Here is a 23,999-nt window from a genome sequence, read left to right as displayed (position 1 = left end):
CCGCAAGCTGTGCCGTGCCGGGCGGTGCCGGGAGGGGCGGACCGGGGCGGTGCAGGGCGGGGAGGTCCGGCCCCGCATTGGCGCAGCCCCGGCGCTAGCGCGGGGGCGGTACCGGGCGCGGCGCAGAGCGGAGGATGCTGCGGGCGGGGGCCGCCGCCGCCAGCCCCGGTCCCGGAGCTGGTCCCGGTGCCGGGCGCGGGGACACCCCACCTCATTCCGCCCGCTGAGCCCCGGCCCGGCCATGGGGGCTCTGACCAGCCGGCAAAACGCAGGGGTGGAGGAAGTGGATATCCCCGCGAATTCCGTCTACAGATATCCTCCGAAATCCGGTGAGCCCCTGGGGGGGATCCCGCATCCTGGGATGCTGGGTGGGGGAGACGGGGACCGGGCATGACCTTGCTCCAATCGGGAACGTCCTTACGCACCCCAAAGCAAACCTTCACCGCACACAGCCGGGGAGGGACCATCCTAAAAATATAGCACCCTGGGTCTGTATGGTGCGGCAGGGCTGGGGTCACCCCTGGGTGTCCCCTTCTCCGGGCGCCCCTTTGCCAGCCAAACCCGGCACCCAAACTTGGCTGAGTTGATGTGACTTTATTCTTAATATTATTTCTGTGGCTATTATTTGTACCCGTGCCGGTAGCAGCAGGCTGGGAAGGCTGCAGCTGGTTGCTCCGGAGGCTGGCTGCTTGGGAAAAGCCTGAGTTTAAATTCCCGGGAGGATGAGGGAGGCTGGGGTGGGAGGGATTGGAGGGGATTCCTCCTTCCCAGGGCCCTGCCCCACAGCAGCACCCCAGCTTCTGCTCTGGGGAGACTTCTTTCCCAGATCCTTGCCCTGCTCAAAGGTCGGTGGCGATGTCTCTCCTTCCCCGGCCCTGACTCAAACCTTGTGCATGACCTTGGAAAATTCGTCCCTCCCCTCCGCGCTTCGGTTTTCCCTGCGAAGGGCCGGGATGAAGGGGTGTCTGGGGGGGAGAGGAAGGGGGGCATGTGGGGGTCACGGTGTTGAGAGGGAATGGAGCCCAGCCCTCGGGTGGGCAGCGTGTCGGAGCTGCAGAAATACCGATGAGGGGTGATGGCCAGGAGCACCGTGGGGATCGCCACAGGATCCTTGCAGCACTGAATATTATTAATAGGCAACTATTTTGGTAGTTAATTGGATAAAGTAAACGCCTGGATCGTTAGTGCTGTGACAAATTACTTGCTAATTACAAATAAAGACCTCCTTAGGAAGAATTACAGCCATCATAAACCCTTCTCTTGCCCTGAGGAGAGCTGTGCTTGGCTTTATTTTTTTAATTTTAACCTGAAATGGGTGGCACGTCCGTGCTGGTGAACTGGGGCACTGCGGGGTGGGGGTGACTGGTCCTTGGCAGCCTGTCCTCTTACAGGGCTCCCCCAGTTCCCCCCTTTTTACATGGTTTCAAGGCCTTTGTCACCTTGGTGCCAGCTGAAGCTGGACTGCCTCATCCATGGGTTTATCCTCTGCAGGGGCTGCTGCAGTTCTGTGCAGCAAGGGATTTTGCCTTGTAATTGCTTCTTGTTTAGGGGCTTTTGAAATAGCTGGGCATGAAGAGGTGCCAGTCCTGTGCCCTGCTCTGCAGAAGCAAATGCACTCAGCTGAGCAATTCCAAACTCAGCTGGCAGAGGACTCCAGGCTGCTGCTTAACTCCAGCTTGCAGGGAGAATTTGGGGCTGATCAGTGCACTCAGCTGGGCTGGTTCCACCAGCATGGCCTGGGCAGAGCTGGATGGGATGGTCCCTTAGGGATTGGGGCAGGAGATGCCCAGGTGACACAGCCATCTGTATTGGGATGAGGGCAGGCTGGTGAGTGTGGGAGATTATGGCTGGTTTACTTTTAATCCAAGAGGGGATTTGCCTTCAGTGCTGCCAGCAGGAGAGGAATGACGTGCTGGGCAGCTGAGCTGATTCCTCCATGGCAGCAGCACTTCTCTCACCTTCAGTGCCTCCTGGAAACAGCCACTGGCTTTGGAAAGGTGGCTCTGGGAGGATCTCGTGGGACCTTGGGGCATTTCCCTCTCTCTGCAGATGTGGCTTTGGCTGTTTGACTGCAGGCTCGCTCAGGATGGCCATTGCAGCCTCCTGGGAGAGGACAGCCCTGTCTTGTTCTGAAGGAACATCTCCCCTGCCCTCCCTGGGGTCCCACTCGCTCCAGGCAGGGTGTGAATGGGATTAGTTAAGCCAGGCTTTGAAGCAAAGGCTGGAATTTTCTTCAATGGCTCTGATCTCGTGCTGGCAAAGGCAATGGGAAGGAGAGCAAGTGGGGGCTGGTTTTGGACCCCACTACCTGGCTAGTGGGATGGCTGTTGGAGCAAGTCCCCAGCTTCCAGCTCCTGTCTCTGGCTGAATCTGGTACCCAGCTCCCCTGAAGCACACAGGAGGGGGGGACTAGGAGCGGAGCCCTATTTGGAAACAGGAGCAAAGGGTTTAACCAGATGGTGACAGCTGCAGTCCTGGGGGCACAACCCCACTGTGGTGGCACTGCTGTGGCACAGAGAGCAGGCCAGGGGGGCTGCTGGGGTGGCAGCAGGTGAGGGCTGACGCAGCAGCATCATGAATAGGGTTTGGCTTTGCCTCTGGCTGGCTCTGGCTGTCTGCTTTAGAGCACAGAATTAAATAAGCTGCAGAGTGCCAGCTCACCAGGCAGGACACCCCAGGGCAGAGGCACCCAGGGCCTTGCAACCAGCTCAGGCTTCTTCCAGACAGTGCCATGCCCTTTGCAGCACCATGTGCCAGCACCCACTGCCAGGGGGTGTCCCTGTGCCAGCACCATGCCATGGCCACCCAGTGGGATGACCTCAGGCTGTACAGAACCCATCGTGCCCTGGCTGGGAGCATGTGCATGGGCTGAGAATGATCTGGTTTAGATGCTTTGGAGAGCAGGGCTGTGATGCTGCTGGGCTCTGACACTTGAAAGCCAGTAACTGCATTGCCAGAGCTGAGACAGACCCAGCCTTGGCTTGGGAGATGATGCAGGACATGTGCCAGAGCCACGGGCATGGCCACAGCACACACTAGGATTTGTGCCCATAGGGTCATTGCCCTTCTCAGGATATTTGGGCAAGGTGGCATCCCTGGCACTCACGGAGAGAAGGAGCTAACAGCATCCTGGCTGGTGCTGGATATGTCCCACGTGCAGGACACACTTGGTTTGCCAGCATCCTCAGGCAGTTTTGGTTTGTTCCTCCTCTGCAGTAGCAGCAACTCTGCTCAGTCCTTCCCACACTTTTGCCAGGCCTCTGAAGTTTAAGAACCCATGAATCCCAGCTTTCCCCCAGGGATGTGATCATCCTTGCTGGGATCTCCTTCCCTGGCAGTAGGTGTTAGATTAGCCTATAATAAGGTGGTTGTGGCTGGAAAGGTGCTTTCCTCCTCTGTCACCCAGCTATGCCCTTAGGGGGTCTGGCACACTCCTGCCAGTGCCCTGGGCTTTGCCATGCTGGTGCTGCCCTGGCAGAGCCCAACACAACTCAAGGGTTTTGGAGGCCCTTCCCTGGGAGGATGAACAGGTCCAGTGCTGCCTGTTGCAAAGGGGGAGCTGAAGTCCCTGGGCCATGCACAGGCTGCCCTGGGAGCCTGCAGCACCCAAGGGTGCTCCCAACCTTTGACAGGGAGATGGGATGACAGCAGTGGGGTCCTAGGCTGCTCTGCCCATTCTATGAAACCCACCAAACTGCAACTGAGGCCACTGCAGAGAGCCTGTGCTCCATTTTTTTTTTTTTTTTCATGTGCTGGGGGGCAACTTTTCTGCAGATTTAAATACCACTTTTTACCATCTCCTGCTTCTTACCCCAAGTTCTTGCCAGGAAAAGCTCTGGATGGCCCCATTCTTCCTGAGCTGTGCTGCTGCAGGCAGCTCTGAAGGCACTTTGCTCATGGTTTGGGGTTTTTTTTTCTTTCTTTTTTTTTTTTTTTTTCCTAACATGGCCACGTCCTTCCCTGGGGAGCTGCCTATAAATTATGTACATGGAAAATGGGACCAGAAAGCAGCAGGCATCAATAATTGATGGTCGACGCTTGCTAATGGGCACGCAGCATCCGGGCATCCCTCTGCAGCAGGGCCAGCCCTGAAGCTCTGCAGCCCTGCTCAGCCCTCCTGCCCCACTCTTAGCTCCCTGCTCCTCCTTCCCCTCTGAGCTTTGAGCTCAGTTTGGGGTTTTAAATGCAGCATTAAGGGCTGATCCAGCCCCGGGCAGTCACCGCATCTGTAGGGAGGTAACTGCAAGCTCCGACTCGTGTCTCCACAAGCAGGGCTGCAGCTCTGTCTTGAGCTCCTTTTATCTGCAGACCCCAAGGGTTTGGTTTCAGGGTGTCCCCAAAGGGTTGTGGATGACTCTGTGCTGATGGCTTTGGGGTTTTTGCAAGCTGGACCCAGTCAGTGTTGCCAGCAGGACACAGGGTGCAGTGTCCATGCTCCACCTGAAGCCTCTCCTGACTCCTGGTGCTTCTGCTCACCCCAGGCCATCCCTGGGGTTTGCCTCTCCTTCCCCTTCACTTTCCCACCTCCAGGACAGGTCCTGATCTTCTTGTCCCCAGATCTCATGGACAAGGAGCAAGCACCAGTCAACTCCTGTCTGGGCTGGGAGGAAAATCTTGTAGTTGAGAAGTGCTTGACTTGGGGGCTGCTCCCAGACTTTGGGATGGGACCTGCCAATGTCCTGGCTTCATGCTTTGCCCTGCAAGGGAAGAAGGGACACTGGTGATTGCCTGGTGTTCATCAGAGCCATGTGGAGCAATTTCTGGAGGGGTTGCTGATCTTCCAAAGTGTTTGTAGCCCCTCAAAATCCTCCCTTCTGCCCTTCCTAGGGAAGGCTGCAGGCTGAGAACTGCCAGAACTCAATTCAGTTGTGCTTTGCCCACCCTCCCAGGAGCAGCTGGGCAGGTGTGTGTGGACACGCTGCTGTGAGTGGCGCACAAGGTCCATGGCACAGGATTTTGGGCAGGAGCAGCCCTGCTTGTCCTGAGGGCTGTGTGCCTGGTCCATGCTGCCCCTTCCCAGCAGTGTCTGTGGGGGTGCAGGAGCCAGCTGGGAATTCTCTGGTGTTTATGCACCATAAAATATCAGCACTGCTCTCCTGCTCTGCCACCCCGGGAGCCATCTCCCCTTCCTGCTCACAGAGGATTTGGCCACCCCTGCCAGCATGGAGACGGCTGAAGGTCAGGGTGACCTTGGGTGGCTCAGGCTGGGCTGGAGCTCGCAGGGATTTTTCAGGCAGGAAAAAGGGAGCAGGCAAAAGCAGAGGTAGCTGAAGCCCCTAGGTGTGACTCTGCTCCTGTTAAATCCCACTGGATGGAGCAGCAGCCATGGGGCTGGACACCTGCAGCAGCCTCTCCCCGTGCCAGTTCTCTCTGCCCAGGCCATGGTGGTGGGCAGGCAGGACCAGGACTGTGGGCATGAAATGGGCAGGACAAGGCAGGCAGGCAGAAGGCAGTCAGGAAGGGTCACTTCTTGGCCAGCTCCTCCTTCACCTCTGCTTGCTTGGGGGGAGCTCAACCTGAAAGGCTCCCAGCAAGGTGACCCTGGGGACAAATCCACCTCTAAGCCATCGATCCGGTGGCTCCGTGCCACTCCATCACCCACCCGCAGCCTGCCCTCCCCCTCCCCCGGCTCAGGCAGCCTCTGTTTTCTTTCCAGGGAGCTACTTTGCCAACCACTTCATCATGGGCGGTGAGAAGTTCGACTCCACCCACCCTGAGGGTTACCTCTTCGGCGAGAACAGCGACCTCAACTTCCTGGGGAACCGGCCCGTGGTGGTGGGCACTGGGGGGAGCGGGGCTGGAGGGGACGTGGGGCTGAGGGATGCACCTGAGTCCCAGGCATGCCCCTTCCCAAAGTGGAGGCTGAGCAGGGACTTTGTGTTGTACAACTCCCTAAAAGGAGGTTGGAGTGAGGTGGGGGTCGGCCTCATCTGCCTAGTGACAAGTGACAGGATGAGAGGGAATGGTCTCAAGCTGTGCCAGGGCATGTTTAGGTTGGATGTTAGGGAAAAAAAAAAAAAATCTGTATTGAAAGAGTGGTCAGGCACTGGAAAAGGCTGCCCAGGGAGGTGGTGGAGTCACCATCCCTGGAGGTGTTCATAACCTGTGTAGACACTGCCCACTGGGACATGGTTTAGTGGCCATGGTGGTGTTAGGTCAATGGTTGGACTCAATGATCTTCGAGGTCTTTTCCAACCAAACCCCTTCTATGATTGTGTGTGTGTCATGGGGGTATGAAAGGGTCATGGTATAAGGTTGCTGGCTGTCACCCACCAAGGGCAGAGCCAAGCACACCTATGATAGGCTGAGTGGATTCTCTGCTGTCTAATATAAGACTTGACTACTTGCTGCAGCCTGTCCTCCACTGGGGACCAGCCTGGGTCTCAGCGCTGCATCTCTCACCTCACTGCCAAACTTGGGCTGTAAGGGGTGAGCAGGTTTGCAGGTGGTTGGGAAGGAGCTGGGTGACTGTGTGAGGGCTGAGCTGGGTTCTGCTCTCTGCAGCATCTGTGCTGCTGGTCATCAGACCTGCACTTATCTCCTGCCCTGCAAAGGCTGCTCACAAACTCACCAACTAAAAACATCAGGTGAGGTGTGATGGGGCTGATTTAGCCCAGCTGCTGTTCTCTTGCTCCCTCTCTGAGAGCTGCTTTGCCTCTTTCCATCTCCCAGCCCAGATGGAATGGGATGGGGACCATACTGGGAGCAGTGCTGGTATGGGGCAGAGTAGCTTGGACAGGAGCAGGCAAAATTACTCAACCAAACTCTTGGAAAAAAAGAGTTAAAAAAAAAAAAAAAGGATATGGTGAGGGCTGTGTGCAGCCCAGATGGGACCCAGGAATTAAGGCACCAAAGTTTTTCAGTTGAAACTGGGCCAGTTTATTCCATTGAGTGGAGCTGAACTTGCTTGATGCTAACAGCCCAGCTCTCCAATGCCATCTGCTTGGTGTTGGGCTGGTGAGGCTGCTGCCCTCCCAGTTTGTGTTTCCTGCTTGAATTTGCTTCAGCAGCATTTAGGCAGAATGGTCTGATCCTTCAGCCCTGGCCTGCCCCTGGCTAGCCCTGCCCTGCCACCCTGGGCTGTGCCAGAGTGGGGATCCCAGCAGAGCTAAGGGCCAGGAGCAGCTCCAAAGCTTGTGAGCATTGGGTGAGCAAAGCCAGTGCCCTTCTCTGGATCATCTGTGCTTCCCCAGAAAGTGAAAAGTCATCACTGGGGTTGTGTCTCCAGCAGAGAGGGCTGAGAACTCCTCCTGATTACAGTAAAGGCCTTTAAACTGTCCAGTGAGCAGTCCCCATCAGAGCTCTGAGAGCAGAAGCAGCAGGGAAGGGAAGGAACAGCAGAGGGGAGGAGTGCAGCCTGGAAAACCAAACTGCACTGCTGGGCTCTGGGCTGCTGAGCTGTGACCAAGGACCCAGCTCCCTGGGGAGCAGGGACTGTTTGGGGGCTGGGCTCTTGGGTCAGGCCAGTTTTGGGGGGGCTCAGGGAGGACTCCTGTTGTTTATGGTCCAAGCTGGTGCCAAGACACCACTTGGGCATCTCTGATGCTACCTCCAAGACCTGCCCTGATGCTGCTTGGCTGCAATGGTTTCACCTTTAGGCACGCTGGGAGAGCTGGGGCTGGGAAGGTTGGAGATGGGCAGTGCTTTTTGGTGGAGGATTTATTTTGGGTTCTCAGGGTGCTGAGGGCCAGGAGCTCTCACAAAATTGTGTCCCAAGTCCTTTCTGAGCTAAGTGCCTTGGCTGAGCTATGTGCAAAGCACCCAGAGGCTGTGCAGACTCTCCCCTCCATGGATACGGGATAATCTGGAATTTCCAGCTTGGGACTGGTTCCTGAGGGGCTGGGAAGGGTGGTGCAGGTTTAAATAGCTGCCACCATGCTGGAACACCTCTGCAGGGGCCAAGAAGCTACTTGGGGCACCTGGAGAAACATGAGGTGTTGCAGGGAAGCCAAGGACTGTTGGAATGTGCCTTTGCAGACCTGTCTGGGTCTGCATGTAGCAAAAAAAAAAAAAAAAAACCACACAAGAAAGACTGTTTTGAGGCTTTTTAGGGTTTGTTTCTTGTGGGGTTTTTTGCTTGTTTGTTTGGGGGGTTTTGTTTGTTTGTTTGGAGTTTTTTGTGTGTCTGTTTTTTATTTTCACTTTAGCAGCAGCCAGCCTGGACTGAATGTCACTACGGATGCTTGGGCAGTGTTTTTAATTATCTAACGGTTGCAGGGAAGGGTTTGTTGGTTTTGTTTTGGTTTGGTTTTTTTTCTGTTGATTTTTTCCACTCGATTTAAATTGAGGAGCTGCAAAAAGTCCTTCAAACAGCCCCTTTCTGATGTGCAAATGCGGCTTGCAACATTTCGTTCAACCCTCGCCTCCCCCCCCCCCCAACCTCCCCTGGAAAGGGCCCAGCCGTGGGTGTGAAAAGAGCCCAACCGAGACGGCAAAGCTGCTTCTACAACAAGAAATTTGCCTGCGGCACTTCCCCCTCCTGCTCAGCCCAACGGCCCCCGGGGCTGCACCCAGGGTCCCCTTTCCTCCTCCATCCCACCCACCCCTGAGTGTTGCTGGGGTCCTGCTGGGGTGAGCACAGCCTGGTTTGGGTATGGCTCGGCTGGGCAAGGTGCAAATGAGCCAGGCAGGATTGCTTCGTTGATTTGGATGTGTCACAATGTGGTATGGCATGTCGTGACACGGCTCAGCTCCAGCCTCGAGGTCTTTTCTGACTTGCTTCTTTCCAGCTGCAAGAGATGATTCCGCAGGTGCCAGCTTAGTGCTGGTGGTTAAACAGCTTATTAACAGCAGATTAATGACTCAGCTGCCCTTTTCTGCTCCCAGGGGAGAGGGAGTGGGAAGCAATTCCAAGGTGGATTCATCTTCAAAATCCCCCAACCATGCTGGCTGACGGAGGCTTTGGGCATGGGGAGGTGATGAAGGCTTTGGGAACAGGGGGAAGTTTCGATGGCCTTGGGGTCAAGGAAGGTGATGATGGCTCTGAGGACAGGGGAGGTGATGGCTTTGGGGACAAGGAAGGTGATGATGGTTTTCCACGGGAGGGCGCCAGGGACATGGGAAATGGGCACCTGGCTCCCCACAGGGCATCTCCCAAGTGCCATCTGCGCTTCAGTCTTGTCTCCTCGGTAGCAGGGTGCAGCAAGTGCCTCGCCATCCCCAAATGGCCCCCATCCAGGCTAGGGGCAGCACAGGGGAACAAAGGGACCCATGCAACCTGGCTTGGGCACCTCTTCCCTCTCCCAAGCCCTTTGGCTCTTGTGAGCTGTGGATTGCTCACCACCCATCTGGAGACACAGCCCAGGGCCCAGCTCCCTGCATCATACAGGGTGTCAGGTTGAGTGCAGGGCACTGGGGCTCTGGGGACAAAGCCTGTGGCCACCATACCCCCCCTGCATGCGTCTGCCTTCACTGGTGTCTCTCTCGTCCTAGTTCCCTTACGCTGCTCCACCTCCTCAGGAACCTGTGAAGACCCTCAGGAGCTTAATCAACATCCGCAAGGACACCCTGCGCCTGGTCAAGTGAGTCCTGGGGGGAGACGGTGGGGCCAGGCCCCATGGCTGTGAGCCACAGGGAGGGAAGGGTCGGGCTGGTTGCTCCCAGGGGCTGCTGAGCACGGGGCTGCTGTCACCTCGGTGTGGGTGGAGAGAGAGGGGATGAGCCTCTGCTGTCCAAATGTGCCCCTGCCCGCAGGCTGGCACCGCCTGCGCTGGCTCCACTGCGGGATTTAAGGAGCTTAGAGCTGCCTTTGAAGTGCTTTGGCTTTTTCTTCCTCCCCCACCTTCCAAAGGCTTTGCTGGAGGGAGGCTGGGGACGGTGGCTGGGCTGGGAGATTTGGGCATAGGCTGAAATCTGCCTGCAGCACTTCCCGGGCTGCAGACGTGACCTCGAGCCTGCCAGACTCTCCTGACGTGCCTCAGTGTCCCCTGGAGGTGGGGACAGCCCTTTGGGGGCCATCGGTGCTGAGAGGAACCTCGCACCGGGGGAGCTGCCTCTGCTCGGGGATGGTCTTGGGACACCTGAAGCTGTCCCTGAGGGCTGCTGACCTCCCAGACCTTCTGTGCTCACCAGGTGCTCAGAGGAGGTGAAGACCCCGGGGGAAGAGGTCAGCAAAGCCAAGGTGCACTACAATGTGGAGTTCACCTTCGACACGGACACCCGCGTGGCCATAACCATCTACTACCAAGCCACCGAGGAGTTCCACAATGGGGTGGCAAGGTGAGGAGCCCCTGCCCTGTCCCTCCAAGCTTGGCCTGTCCCCCTGGCCAGGGTGTGGGACTCTGCTGCTGGGCATGGCACTTCTCTTCCCCAGAGCATCTCCTCTCCTCAGGGCACAAGGCAGCTGCTGGTGGAACTGAGGGTGGAGGAGGCTTCCTCTCCAAAGTGCCACCACCAAGTCCCTGCCAGTCCCCACCACCCCCTTTCCCCATCCTATCCTGCTCCTTCTTAATTGCCTCCAGGTCAGATCAGAGACCAGAAGAAACCATTGCCCCTTCTGGTCCCTGCCAGGTTGCCTGTGGGGTTGTCCCTGTCCCCTCCTGTCCCACCTTGGCTGCCCTGAGGTTATTTTTGCCCTTTAAAGGACTTCTTGCCTTAGTCCCGAGAGCCATCTGGGCACGGAGGGGAGGGGAGAGGTGACCTCTTCTCTCCCAGGCCATGAGGCTGGGGGACCGGGAGGAGCATAGGGACACCCTGACTCTGTCCTCTCTGCACGGGACAGCTACATCCCCAGGGACAACAGCCTGCAGTCGGAGACAGTGCACTACAAGCGGGGGGTGTGCCAGCAGTTCTGTGTGCCCTCCCACACCGTCGACCCCTCTGAATGGAGCGAGGAGGAGGTGGGTCCCAGGCATCAGCCCTGGAGCTGGGAACAGTTAGGGAAGTGGGGTGAAGCCTGCAGACTTGCTCCATCTCACCAAGCCTCTCCTCCTGTCTCTCTCCAGCTGGGCTTTGACATGGACCGGGAGGTGTACCCCATGGTGGTGCAAGCTGTGGTGGATGAAGGAGAGGGTGAGGAGGGGGCTCCTTGCTGGGTTGGGCTGGCCCAGTTCTTGGCACCAACCAGGCAGAGGCCTTTTGCTTCTTCTTGCTGCCCATCCCCTGAGTCCTGCCCATCCCTTTGTGTCTTGCAGAACACATTGGGCACTGCCATGTGCTGCTGGCCACCTTTGAGAAGGTAAGTGCCAGCCTGGGGCTGTCCTTCCCCTCCTGCCCCCTCACCCACTGGGTGAAAGAGCCTGGAGAAACCCCACAGGGCTTGTGTTAGTGCTGCTGGGCTGGAGTTGTTTTGGGGCTGCTCCTGAAATTCTGGGACTCTCCCCTGATTTTCAGCACCCACTTTTGAGGTGTTTGATCTCAACTCCACCTTCCTTGCTCTAGCAAGTCTCCAGCCTTATGTTGTGTGCAACACCCCACACCTGCCTGGTACTGGGGTGCTGGGGATCAGCCAAAATTGCTGATAAATGGGCTGTGGGAGCAAGGTGGGAGTGGTTCCAGCTCCAGGGTGGGTGGCTCGAGCATGGCAGACCCTGGGCTGCTCAGCCATGGTGCCCACCTGAGTGCTCTCCTCCCTGCAGCACAGCGATGGCACCTTCTGTGTGAAACCCCTCAAGCAGAAGCAAGTGGTGAGTGTCTGGGTGGCCCTGAGGCAGTGGCAGCTACTGCCCTGCACATCCCAGGGGAGGGTGGTGGGAGGCTGTTGGGCAGCAGCAAACCCCAGTGTGGGCAGCAGCCCTTGCCCCCTGCTCCTGCTTCACGGGGAGCTTCTTGAGGGTAGTTTTGAGTGCACTGATGCAAGGAGGCTCTGTGGGCACTGGAGGGGGCTGGGAGCCACAACAACTGAGGGGGGATGTCTCTGCTCCTCACCCCCTCCCTGTGGGGCTGCAGGTGGATGGTGTGAGCTACCTTCTACAGGAGATCTATGGCATTGAGAACAAGTACAACACACAGGACTCCAAGGTACCTGATTCCATCCCCCAGCATCAGCCCCTGGGCCCTTCCCCTACCCAGCACAGGTCTGGCCACTAAAAAATGTTCAAGGCAAAAGTCTGCAGCATGGCACAGAACTGCCAGGGGCATGCATGGGTTTGGGGGGGACTTTGCTTTGGCATCAAAGCTGCTAGAGACAGAAAGATGAATAATTGAGCCTTTCACCCCCCCTTCCCTTTCCTCCCCAAGTCCTTTGTGGTCCCTTGGGATGGATCTTTCTGGCTCAGGAGGGGGTCAGAGGCTGGAAGCATAGGACATGCCTCCCCAGCTCTGTATATAATAGGCTCACAGGGTGTTAGGGGTTGGAAGGGACCTCTGGAGATCATCAAGTCCAACCCCCCTGCCAGAGCAGGACCATAGAATCCAGCACAGGTCACACAGGAACACATCCAGATGGGTTTTGAGAGTCTCCAGAGAAGGAGACTCCACAACTTCTTTGGGCAGCCTGTTCCAGTGCTCTGTGAGCCTCACAGTGAAGAAGTTCCTCCTGATGTTGAGGTGGAACCTCCTGTGTTGTAGCTTATATCCACTGTACCTCTGAACAGAATCTGTCCCCTCCCTCCTGACCCCCAGCAGGAGCTGGGTGATGGATGCATCCCCCCAGAGGGTGCCTGGCACCACCATCTCCCAGGGATAAAGTCCTTGGGGGGAGTACTTCAAGAGCAGGCAGCCCAGGGGCACAGGCAGGACCCCGCAGGGTGCCCAGCTGCTGTTTTAGGGCATCCCACCCTTGCGCCACACGGGGGGTGGGGCCTCTGAGGCTGAGCAGCTCCCCTGCGTGCCCCGGGGGCAGGTGGCGGAGGACGAGGTGAGCGACAACAGCGCGGAGTGCGTGGTGTGCCTGTCGGACGTCCGCGACACCCTGATCCTGCCCTGCCGCCACCTCTGCCTCTGCAACACCTGCGCCGACACCCTGCGCTACCAGGCCAGCAACTGCCCCATCTGCAGGCTGCGTAAGGGACGGGCACCGCCACCCCGGGGGCATGGCGGGCACCTCCGGGACGGGGGGGATGGCATCTCCGGGAGACTGGGTGGCATCTCCGGGAGGCTGGGTGGCACCTCTGGGAGGGTGGGTGGTATATCTGGGAGGGGGCTAGCACCCCGAGGAGGGTGGATGGTATCTCGAGGAGGGCGGGTGGCACCTCTGGGAGGGTGCCTGGCACCTCTAGAAGGGTGGACGGTACCTCTGGGAGGGTGCCTGGCACCTCTAAGAGGGTGGATGGTACCTCTGGGAGGGGGCTGACACCTCTGGGAGGGAGATGGCATCTCCAGGAGGGGGCTGACACCTCTAGAAGGGTAGCTGACATCTTTGAAGGGGTGACAGGCATCTCTGGGAGCAGGCTGGCACCTCTAAGGGGGTGACTGAAATCTCTAGGCAAGGGCTGGCATCTCCTCGGGTGTTTGGGTGCCTCCAGCCCCAGGTGCAAGGGAAGCAGGGTGGTGCTTTAGGGGTGCATGTCTCCTTTCGGCACCCAGTTTTCACCCCCTTCCTTCCTTCCTTCATCCTCCCTGCTGCCGCAGCTTTCCGAGCCTTGCTTCAAATCCGAGCCATGAGGAAGAAGCTGGGGCCCCTCTCACCCACCAGCTTCAACCCCATCATCGCCTCGCAGACCTCCGACTCCGAGGAGCATTCGGTCTGTTGGGCCAGGGAGGTGTGGGGCTGCGGGAGGAGCAGCCCGGGGCCGGGGCTGTGGCCAGGGCCGGCGGGTACTTAGTTAATGCAAATTCGTCTTGCCAAAGAAATGCAAGTTTGGCTCTGCAAACAAAAGGGCTTTCAGCTGGGTGGAAAGATCTGGGGCTTTCCTTGGGCAGGTAGTTTGTTCTCTGGGGGTTAGCCTCTTCCCTGAGGTGTCCTGATCCTCTTAGGAGCAGAGGTGGGAATGGGGGGCAACGGAGTGGTCTGGGAGTGACCCTCACCCTATCTCTCCCCAGTCCTCGGAGAACATCCCCCCAGGTTATGAGGTGGTGTCGCTGCTGGAGGCCCTCAACGGGCCGCTGACGCCCTCCCCGGCTGCCCTGCCCCTGCGAGCACTGGGGGACCCCCCGGGAGCAGGGACCCTGCCCTCCTACGGCAGCGAGGGCCCCCTGCCCCCACTGAGGGCCCTCTCACCCCTCGAGCGTCTCCCTGACTGTGGTCCTCCAGGGCTCAAGCTGAAGAAGAGCCTCTCCAAGTGAGTCCTGGGGTGGGCACAGGGGTCTGGAGGGGTTTTGGGGGGGCTGGAGGCTGTGGGCAGGGGTGAAGCTCTCTGCTTTGCCCCCTCTGGGCAGGTCTGTCTCACAGAACTCCTCCATCCTGCCCGAAGAGGAGGATGAGAAGTCCTGCACTGAGTCGGAGCTGAGGGTCTCCAGGAGGAGATCCCCTGGACGGTGCGAGGAGGTGAGCACTCCGAAGCATGGTGCTGAGGGGGCAGAACAACTCATGGAGGCTTGGGACCAGAGGATCTAGCTGGTGTTTGCCCCTGCTTGGCTCTTCCTCCATCCATAAGGATGCCCAGGGGAGACGGATCCTTCCCTGCTGAATGTCCCCCATTCATCCCTCCCCCTGGGCTCTTCTTCCAGGAATGTGGTGCAACACCAGAGAGTGAAAACCTCACCCTGTCATCCTCTGGAGCCATCGACCAGTCCTCCTGCACTGGGACCCCTCTCTCCTCTACCATCTCATCCCCAGAAGGTAGGACATGGTGGGGGTCACTGGCCTTGGCAAGGCAGGAGAGCAGGACTTGCTCTTGCCTTGTCCTGTGGCAGAGGGGGTGTGGAGTAGCTTGGCATGGCCCCTTCCCACTCTGCCATGGATGCTGCATGAAGACTCTAGGTGTCACTTCTGCTTTGTCACCCAGAGACCTGGAGAAGGGGGGGTGTGAAGGCAGTGATTGCCTCTGCTTCATAGCCCTGTGCACACAGAGATGGGGATGTGGGGGCACCAAGCACCCCTGTTTCATCACCCCACAGACCCAGAGATGAGAGCATGGGGGCACCAAGCACCCCTGCTTCATCACCCCACAGACCCAGAGATGAGAGCATGGGGGCAACAATTTCCCCCCTGCTTCATCACCCCACAGACCTGGAGATGAGAGCATGGGGGCAACAATTTCCCCCCTGCTTCATCACCCCACAGACACAGAAATGTCAAGCTGCAAGCTGCTGCTTTCCACCCAGCACACCTCCATGACATGTGGCTGGTCCTTGTTCTGTGCCCTGCACCTCCTCATTAGCCCCTTTGGCAGTCAGCTGGTGCTGTGGGGGTGACTGACCCAGTGCACTGGGGGTGTCCAGCAGCCCTGCTCAGCCCCTGCTCTCCCCCAGAGCCCGTCAGCAGCAGCCTGGCTCAGTCCGTCATGTCCATGGCCTCCTCCCAGAGCCAGCACTCCCAGCTCAGCACCGACACTGTGTCCTCCATGTCTGGCTCCTACGTTGCTCCTGGCACAGAGGAGGAGGAGGAGGAGGAAGGGGACATGCTCCCCTCGCCTGTGGCTGCCAGTGCCACAGCCTCTGAAGGAGAGGTAGGGACCTGGAGCATTGGTGGTGGTGCCCACCACCCCCAGGTGGAGAGCTTCTCCCTGGCATGTGGTTTCTGCTCCAAACCTGCTGGCACCACTCTTTGTTTATTTGATTTCTCTTCCCTCTTTCCCCCCTCCCTGCAGTCGACGCCTGTGGAGTCCCCGGACCTGAACTTCGTCAGCATCTCGGCAGAGGAGCACGATGCAGAGGTAACCACCCCCCCAGCAGGGCTGCCACACCTGCTGCCCCCCAGCCTGGCAGGGGCACCCCTTGTGACCAGCTCCAGGTGCCTGGAGGGGACAGCACCACATTCCCCCATGGCTGGGCTGGGAAGGGGCTGCCCAGGCATCCATGTCCCTGTGGGGCTGCCCTGGGGCCTGATGGGGTGGTGAGGATGTGCCCCATCCAGGATCCACTTCCTGGTCCACAGACACCCCTGGGGCTAGGGACATTGTCCTAAAGGGATGTGGGGGCAGCTCCTGGCACGGTGCTGTGGGGCTAACCCTGGCTGCCTCTCACCTGTGCCACAGGGCAACGAGGTGCTGGAGGATGAGGACGCCTCTCCCACGCAGGAAGACGGTAAAAGGCCCCAGGCTGTTGTTGTCCCCTTGCTCTCAGTTCGGTGTCACCAGTGGGCAGCCGAGCCAGTGTCAGATGCTGTGCTGTCCCCAGCTCCCCTGCCTGCCAGCTGCTGTTGAGGAGAGCTCTGGGTGACTCTGTGGTCACTGGGGCTGGGAAAGCATCTGTCACAGTGGGGTCATCCGTGGGAGGGTTGAGCAGCAGTGGGTGTGGGGAAGCCAGCCATGGGGACCCCAGTGAGTGGGGTGCAGAGCCACCAGTGGCTGGTGTGCAGGACCTGATGGTGTTTCCAATGGGCCAAGTAAGAAAAAGGCTTCTCTATGGTTTTCCTTTCACCATGGAGGTCTTTCCTTGAGTCTGTGAAAGTCTCTCCCTTAGGGACTCCTGCCTGGGCTGGTTCCCATAGGAGGGGGGCTGTAATACTCTTCCCTTTGGGATCCTTCCCTCAGTTGTTGTGGCCCCTGGTCAATGTGCTTTCCCAAGCCAACATGTGCACGTTGAGGGCTCCTCTCACTCTCCTCCCTGGTGCTCACATAGCCAAGGAGAGACATGGTCACCCGTGTGCCATCAGCCACCTTGGGTTTCTTTCGGGTGACAGGAGGCCCCCAGTGTGCCCCTTCCATGTTTGCAAGTCTCTGCTTAGCAAAAAATACGTCAAAATTGTTCTCCCATCCAATCTGGATGCTCAGCCAAGCTGGAAAGCAGGAACACTCATCCCTAAATCACGACCTGTGCCTTGTGGGGAGGCTCTTTCTGATGGATGACAGCTGGGGAGCAACTGGGGGCTGTGGTGGACGTCCATGGGCACCCCAACAACTCTGGGAGCAGGACAGGCTTTCTCCTTAGGACACAGTCCTGTGCCCGTTCTCAGAGGGGCTCCTGGGAGCAGCCCTCCTGCGGTTTAGCCACCTGCGTCTGATGGACGCAGGGAACAGCCTGGGGCTGTTCTGTCCTCCAGGTGATGCTAAGAAGCAGAGTTACCTTCCTCAAGCCCCAAAAGCCTCCATCCCTGCCCTGCAAAGCTTGGCTACAGCTTCTTTTGCCCCCACGCATCCAGTTGCTGCCTCCTCCTGGCATCCCCACGTCTCTGAGGCAGGCACTGTCAGCGCCCGAGAGGCTCCGGTGGGAGGTGGCAGGTGCCAGCCCAGCCTGGCTCTGCCACCCGGGGACCGCCCCGCCGTGCCAGGGGGAAGGTTTGGCTGCACCCCAGGCCTGGTGGTGGAGGAGCAGGTTCACGTGTGCCAGCGCAGGTTCACGTGTGCCAGTGCCCAGCGCTGCATCGTTGCTGTTTTGCAAGGACAGGGGCAGCTTGGAGACTGCCCAGGCGTTATTGTCCGCTCTCCACCCGCTCCCCCCTAGGTCTATCGTTTTTATCTGTATCGTTTGGGGTTGGTTTTGTTGGTTTTTTTTGGTTGGTTGGTTTGTTTGGGGTTTTTTGTGAAAGAGGGTGGGGAGGGAGAGAGGAGCAGAGCCAGCAGTGCCCCAGGCCAGCAGTGAAAAGGCAAAGCCCCGGCGCCGAGGCGCGGCGTTAACTGCCTTAACTCCCTTCCAGGCCCGAGGACAGGCGCCCTCCTCGGTCTGAGGTGTGACAATAACAATGACTTGGGCATCGCACACGTGAGGGCGCTGGACAATAAGCTGTGCTCTGAGGCCTGCTTACCTGGTGAGTGGCCGTCTGCTGAACATGAACTTGGGGTGGGCGGGGACAGTGCCACCCTCCCCTGCATCACCCCAGCCCTCTGCATCCATCCTTCCTCTCCTGACATCATCACCGTCATCATTGTCCCCGACCCCAGCGCCACCAGATTGTCCTCGCTGCACCCTGCCACACATCCTGCTGTGGGGCTGGGCACCAGGCACGTCACCAGCCAGCACCCATGGCTCAGGGTGACCTGTCTCTGCTGGCATGTCTCTTGCTTTGCTGGGACGTTTGTCCCTTGGCCAGGGGGCTGCTGGCACCTTTGAGGGCATGAGCCCTCTCTCTGAAGGCTGTTGTGTGGCATGACTGTAGCCCGGTCCAGACTTGGGGTGGGCACAGCAGTATGTTGGATTGGGATGTGAGCTGCAGCCAGTCCAGCCTTATGGCTGGGGCTGCCTGCCTCCCCATCCTCTTCCTCCAAGACCAAGGAGTTGGGGCATGTCAGGTCAAGCTGCCCTTCTGCAGAGCCCCAGAGTTCATCCCTCTTGCCCATGTCTTCATGTTTTCTGTTCCACCCTCCTTCCACTTCTGTTCCTCCCACCCTTTTTTTTCTGTTCATCCATCCCTTTTTTCTCCTCTTCCTCCCTCCCAGGCTCTTCTCTCCATGTGGAAGTTCATGTTCACTCTGTGCCAACACGGTTTTCTCAACCCATGCTTGTGTCCCTCCTCCTTGCCCAGAGTTGCCCAAAGGTGACAAATGTATTGGTGGCCCCTGGTCCCTGCACAGGCAAGGGAGGCAGTGGGCTGGAGACCTTGCCCAGTGCTGCAGGCTCCTCTTCATCAGCCTGTGGTGGGGGAAAATGGGCAGCAAAAAGCCAAGACAAAGCTCTCTGAGTGTCTCCATCAATACATTTGTGGATAAGCTGAAAGCAACTCTGCCCCTGCCTTGTCCCTTCAGCTGAATTTGTGGCAGTCTCAGACCTGCAGCAGGTGCTGGTGACGAAAGTGTGGGCGAAACCCACCAGAGGGAGGAGAAATCCTTTCTTCCCCTCTTCCCCTCTGGGAAAGCTTTCTCTCCTGCTGCACCACCTGTTCCTGCAGGTGATCTAGCAGTTTCTGCACCGAAGAAACTCAGCTGAGGCTCTCGGGGAGAAACAGGTGCCTGCCACAAATGCCCCATGTCCCCTCCATCACCCTCCAGCAGCAGCTGGCAGAGCCTCACCACCCTGGGGGGGCTGAGGAGGAGGCTAGGGGGGTGCCTAGAAGCACTCATGCCTTTGCTGGAAGTCCTGGCAAAGCATCCTCTGGCTGTGACACTGGCCAAAGCCATCCCTGACTGTGTCCTCCTCGGTTGTACCAGAGGGAGGATGAGGAAGGGGGAGCTTTGCAGCCCAAATGCCCCCAGCATGGGGTCACATCCTTGCTCTGCTGTGAAGAGTGCCATGGCCTCATCCCCTGCCTGGGCTGGGGTGCAGAATCTGGCCCCTGGGCCAAGGATGTGCTCTGCATCCTTTGGCCACCACGTCTGTCCGTGCGTCCTGAGGCTGCGCTGCTTGGAGCCCTGGGCATGAAAGGGGCATCTGGCCCTGGCACCGCTGGGAAGAGCAGAGGGCTGCTGCTTGTGGGGGATGAGGAGGTGCAGAGTGGGAGCTTTGGGGCTGACAGGCCAGAAGGAATGACTCCAGGGATGAATAACTCCAGTACCCAAAGGGAGCCTACGAGAAAGCCAGGGAGGGACTTTTAACGAGGGCTTGCAGTGACAGGACAAGGAGCAATGGCTTTGAGCTGGAATAAAGCAGATTTAGACTGGAGATGAGGAAGAAGTTCTTTCCAGTGAGGGTGGTGAGACACTGGAACAGGTTGCCCAGGGAGGTTGTGGATGCCCCATGCCTGGAAGTGTTCAAGGCCAGGTTGGATGAGGCCTTGAGCAACCTGGTCTGGTGGAAGGTGTCCCTGCTGTAATGTCTGGTTGGTCATGTCCTGCTTGCACTCAGTGTTTTGCAGTGTTGGTTTTGTTCATTGGACTCAGGGCAGGTCCCTCCTTCCCTGGCCCCATCTGCTCCCCCATCAGCCACCTGCTATCAGGACTGGGCCACTTTGCAATGGAGACCATTTGGCACTGGTGGTGCTGGGTGGCAGTGGCAGGGCTGGTTTGCATGCACTGAAAAAGTCCTTTTTTTGGCAGAGGCTTCTTGCAGGGCTGGATGTCACCACATCCATAGGCCCAGTAAGAACAGGCTGAATTTTTTCTTTGGAGCCAGCTGCTGTTGTCTTGCAAGTCAGAGGTTATATTATTATAACTATTCCTCCTCCCTCAATTTCTCTCATGGGGAGGTTTTGCTGTGCCCAGCCCCATGGCTTGAGTTTTTGCCTTCTCTGCAGCGGATGAAGGTGCAGGATGTGGTTCCTCAGAGCAGAAAGGTTTGCTGCTCCCCAGCGCTGGTGTGATATCTGTGCAGAATTCAATCTGGTGGGAAAGGGCTTTGGGAGGAGATGAAAAGCCACATCCCAGGGATTTTAGGACTCGTGTTCAAATAAAACCCACAGACCCTTGTCCTCAAGGGGGTCCCAGGGTGTGGTGTGGGTTGCAGGGACTGTCCCTGGGGCTCAGAACTTCCTCTGGCCGCAGCCACGGTGTTTGCCAGGAAAGGAGGAGTAACAGTGGGAAGAGAAATTGGGGGATGACACCTGCAAAAAGGCTGGAAGCAAGGTGGGGAGGGTCAGAGGTGGCAGAAGACCTGAAATCCCCCGAGGGCTTTGGCTGGTTTAAGCCAGTGGATGATGGGAGCTGTAAGTGATACTGCAGTGGGCTGGGTGAGCTGGTTGGGTTTCACCACGGTGCTCTCTGGGAGCTCTCTGTACAGGGCAGCTCTGATGGTGGCTGACAGTGGTGGGCAGCCCCATCCTGCAACCCAAGGGGAGACAGGGCAGGTGGGCACAGGGCCATGTCCCTGCTGTGGGGCTGGACTGTGTCCTGCTGCCTTCAGCCCCACGCTTTGGCAGGCTCCAAGGGTGTGCTGAGCTATGCTGGGTCTCTACACCAGAGCACTGCTGTGACTTCTGCAATATTGAGCTCTTTGTGGGATTTTGGGGGAAGGGGGGATGTGTGAGGGGGGTGTATGACGATTAATTGTCTGTTCCCTCGGGGAGCTGCAGACCAAACGTGCCTTGCTCTCCAGCCTGAGCTCTCCATGCAAAGCCAGTTGGAACGGCAGCTGTCAGCTCCTGTAAATCAGCAGGCAGCAGGGTTGTGTTGCTCCCTTTCTGAGGAAGCCTCAGTACTTTGGCCTTGGCCTTGGGGTGCCCTTGGTATGCCCCCCACCCCTCCAGACTCAGAGCTGTCACCCAGTCTGGACACGGGGCTTAGCATCACTGGTGGGAGCAGCTGCCCAGCTGTAGGGGTGCACCCCCTTCCTACAGGCACCACACACCCTCTGATGGTTTGGGTGGTGGGACACAAGCCACGGGCAGGCACGTCCTGAGCTCTGCCCATCACCCTGCCCCCAGCTGGAGGGGGCTGTCTGAATTGAAGACATGCAGGGACCCATTTTCCCCCAGCCAAAAGCATGCCCACCCCTGAAAACCCTGGGGGCACCTCGCATGACAGCCCCCTCACACCGAGCCCACCGGCAGCTCCCCGGCCGTGCCCTGGCCCCACGGGCAGGGGGCGAGGCCCCAAGTCCTCCACAGCCACCCCTGTTTGCTCCCTCGGGTGCATGCCCCCCACTCCCACTGCCAGCTCTGCTCTTGCCTTCACCATGTGCCTTCTGGTCTCTCCTGCCACGCAGCTGCCGGGCCGGACTCCTGCCCCATTAACATTGAGGAATAGGTATGAGACCCCCAGAGCCTGCGCCCGCCTCGCGCCACGTCACCCGGGAGGTCGGTGCCTCCACCCCAGCAGTGCTGCTGGTCCCCTTGGGGTCCTGGCCAGGGTGACATCCCTGCAGCCCACACAGGGCATCTGCATGTGCCTTCTCGGTGGGCATGGGGGGCAGAGGCCAGCCCCTTCCATCTGAGTTACTGAAAGCCAGCCCTGGTGCGCGGTGCTTCCCGTGTGCCCCTTGGCATTCCCCAGGATTGGGGCTTTTGAGGGGGTCCCCAGCCCCACAGAGGTAAGTGCAGGTACCAACAGCCCTTGCTGCAGCCAAAATCCCAAGGGGGGCAGGGCAGGTGGGTGTTATGTGGGGAGACTGAATTACATCCCCCGTGGGAAGATGAACCAAGCACACCAGTGGGCTTTGGGAGCCCCTAACCCCCTGTTTTCTCCCCCAGGCCCAGAGGCAGCCAACAACAACGTGCTGCTGCAGCAGGCACCCTGACCCCAGCACCCCCCCAGCACCTGAGACCTGGAGCAGGCAGCGGCTGCCCTGCCCGTGTGAGGGCTCAGCCTCGGTGGGGGTACACACCCCCTTGCCCACCTGGAGGGACCCTGGTGTCTGGGCACTGTGGGCATCTCCACCCCCTCCCCTCGGCTGCAGCAGGACTGATTTTCAAAAGACAAGATGGTAACCCCCTCCCCACCCACCTGTGCAGAGGGGGGGACAAAAGCCATGTCACTTTGGAGCCCCCCCATCATCACCTTCCCATCCTCCTGCCTTCACAGGGACAGGCTGGGGTCTCCTCCTGTCCCCAGCCCTTACATTCCTGGGCTCCTTTCCTCCAGCATGCAGAGCAGATAGGATGCCCTACAAAGGGGGGGCCTGGGACTTAGCCAGAGGGGAGTGATGGGAGGGGGGTGGCCAGTAGTGTGTGTTGAGTGTTGGCATTGGCATCCTTGGTGTGTGAGCCAGTGACCTCCACAGGGTCTGGGCCTTCCCAGGTCTGCTGGCCCATGTCCCTGCCGTGCCATAGGGTGTCCTCATTACTGCACTGCTGGTGGTGGTGTCCCCATAGACCCCCAGCCCCCCTCCCCACTCTGCTCTTCTCCTGGGTAGCAAGCGGGCCCTTGGGCAAGCTCAGGAGGTTGCTTTTCCCAAGGGGGTAGAATGGGGTTGCAGGGGTGGGCAGGGGACTTGCTACCCCCTGCCCAAATCGCCAGTCCCTGGGGTATCACTAATTTAACCTCACTGTCTTCCACCCCACTGTGAGCTGGGGGCTCGGGGCTGTGCCCTCTCTCTGGACCAAGTGCCAAAAGTGTCACCTCCTGTCCCACCCACCCTGCCCTCTCCGTTGCACTTTGTAGCAGGGGGTGGATGAGGGTGTGGGAGCTGCCCACAACCCCTCCATCCCCACCCCTCCATCCCCATTTCTCTGGCCAGCACTGGGCTGACAGTGTAAGCAGGGTTTGCTGCAGGGGACAGGCACAGAGGGACACCAGTGCGGTAGGGATGCAGTCACAGACCTTGGGGCTGTTGGCAGAGGTTAGTCTCAGCTCCAGAGAGCATCAGGGACAGTCAGAAGCCACTTTGAGGAGCATCAGAGCCAGCATCCTAATCTACCAAGCTCTGTAGCTGGTTGGGACAGCCCAGGGAGGTGGGGGCTGAGCCCTCCTTTTCCCCCTACTTTGTTTTCTCCAGCATGAGCCCAGGGACATCCCTTGACACAGATGTGATAGCAAAGGCATCTCCTCCTTGCAGGAGAAAACCACATTTCAGAGCTATGGTAGGACAGAGAAGTTCGTGCAGTGAAAACAATGTCTCACAGTGGCTGTGGGGTGAGTGCCAGGAGCAGGTCCCCACTGCCCATCCTCAATGGCCATGGCTCCTAAAGGGGCATAAAGCCCTTTTTTGGGCCAGGAAATGTTTCTTCCACCTGGTCACAGCCAGGGCCATGGTAGCTGCTTGCTAGGTGGCCCTGGTGTGAGTCCTGTTGGAGAAGGAAGGGAGTCAGTGTTTTCCATCCCATGGCTCCCTCCACCCCCCCATGACTCCCATTGCTCAGTGCTCCCACATTCCTCCATGGGAACATGGGTGCTTGACGTGGGGTGACATCTGTGAACTGACACCCCCTGACAGCAGAGAGAGCCAGAGTGGTGGCAGCAAGCCTTGTGCCCCACTCAGGGGCATGCTGCCAGGGGGTGGGGGTAACGCCCAGCTTTGGGTGTCCCAGCCCTGAGGAGCACCAGGCGCAGGGAGAGCTTTGGGGGTTCACTGTCATGTCGAGCTGAGAAGACCAGGGGGCCCCCAGGAGGCTAGCTGCTCCCCTCACCTTCCAGCATGGGCAGGGGAGGGAAGCTTGAGCTGATGCTCCAGGGTGGTTCATCTACCAAAGTCCAACCTTCCTTGTGGTTTGAAGGGGACGATGAGAGCTCTCCAGGCCTGGCAGCACCATGGCATATGGCTGAGGCTGTGCTTCT

At 58.6% G+C, this 23,999-nt stretch overlaps 1 protein-coding gene across 1 annotated transcript; it reads left to right on the top strand.

The window, feature by feature from the left end:
- Window positions 1–241: 241 nt before the first annotated feature.
- Window positions 242–22,023, top strand: RNF157 (ring finger protein 157). The gene is made up of 19 exons (XM_054393795.1): window positions 242–329; window positions 5,657–5,775; window positions 9,433–9,521; window positions 10,072–10,218; window positions 10,721–10,838; window positions 10,944–11,010; window positions 11,133–11,176; window positions 11,577–11,624; window positions 11,887–11,958; window positions 12,782–12,941; window positions 13,510–13,622; window positions 13,921–14,159; window positions 14,257–14,365; window positions 14,548–14,659; window positions 15,292–15,488; window positions 15,630–15,695; window positions 16,017–16,065; window positions 17,618–17,728; window positions 21,977–22,023. The coding sequence occupies exons 1-19, from the start codon at window positions 242–244 to the stop codon at window positions 22,021–22,023; spliced, it is 1,995 nt and encodes a 664-aa protein (XP_054249770.1).
- Window positions 22,024–23,999: the final 1,976 nt, after the last annotated feature.

Source organism: Indicator indicator, chromosome 29 (assembly GCF_027791375.1).
Source record: "Indicator indicator isolate 239-I01 chromosome 29, UM_Iind_1.1, whole genome shotgun sequence".
Taxonomy (NCBI): domain Eukaryota; kingdom Metazoa; phylum Chordata; class Aves; order Piciformes; family Indicatoridae; genus Indicator; species Indicator indicator.
Note: the sequence above shows the minus strand (reverse complement) of the source record. Positions and strands in the feature narration are given on the sequence as shown.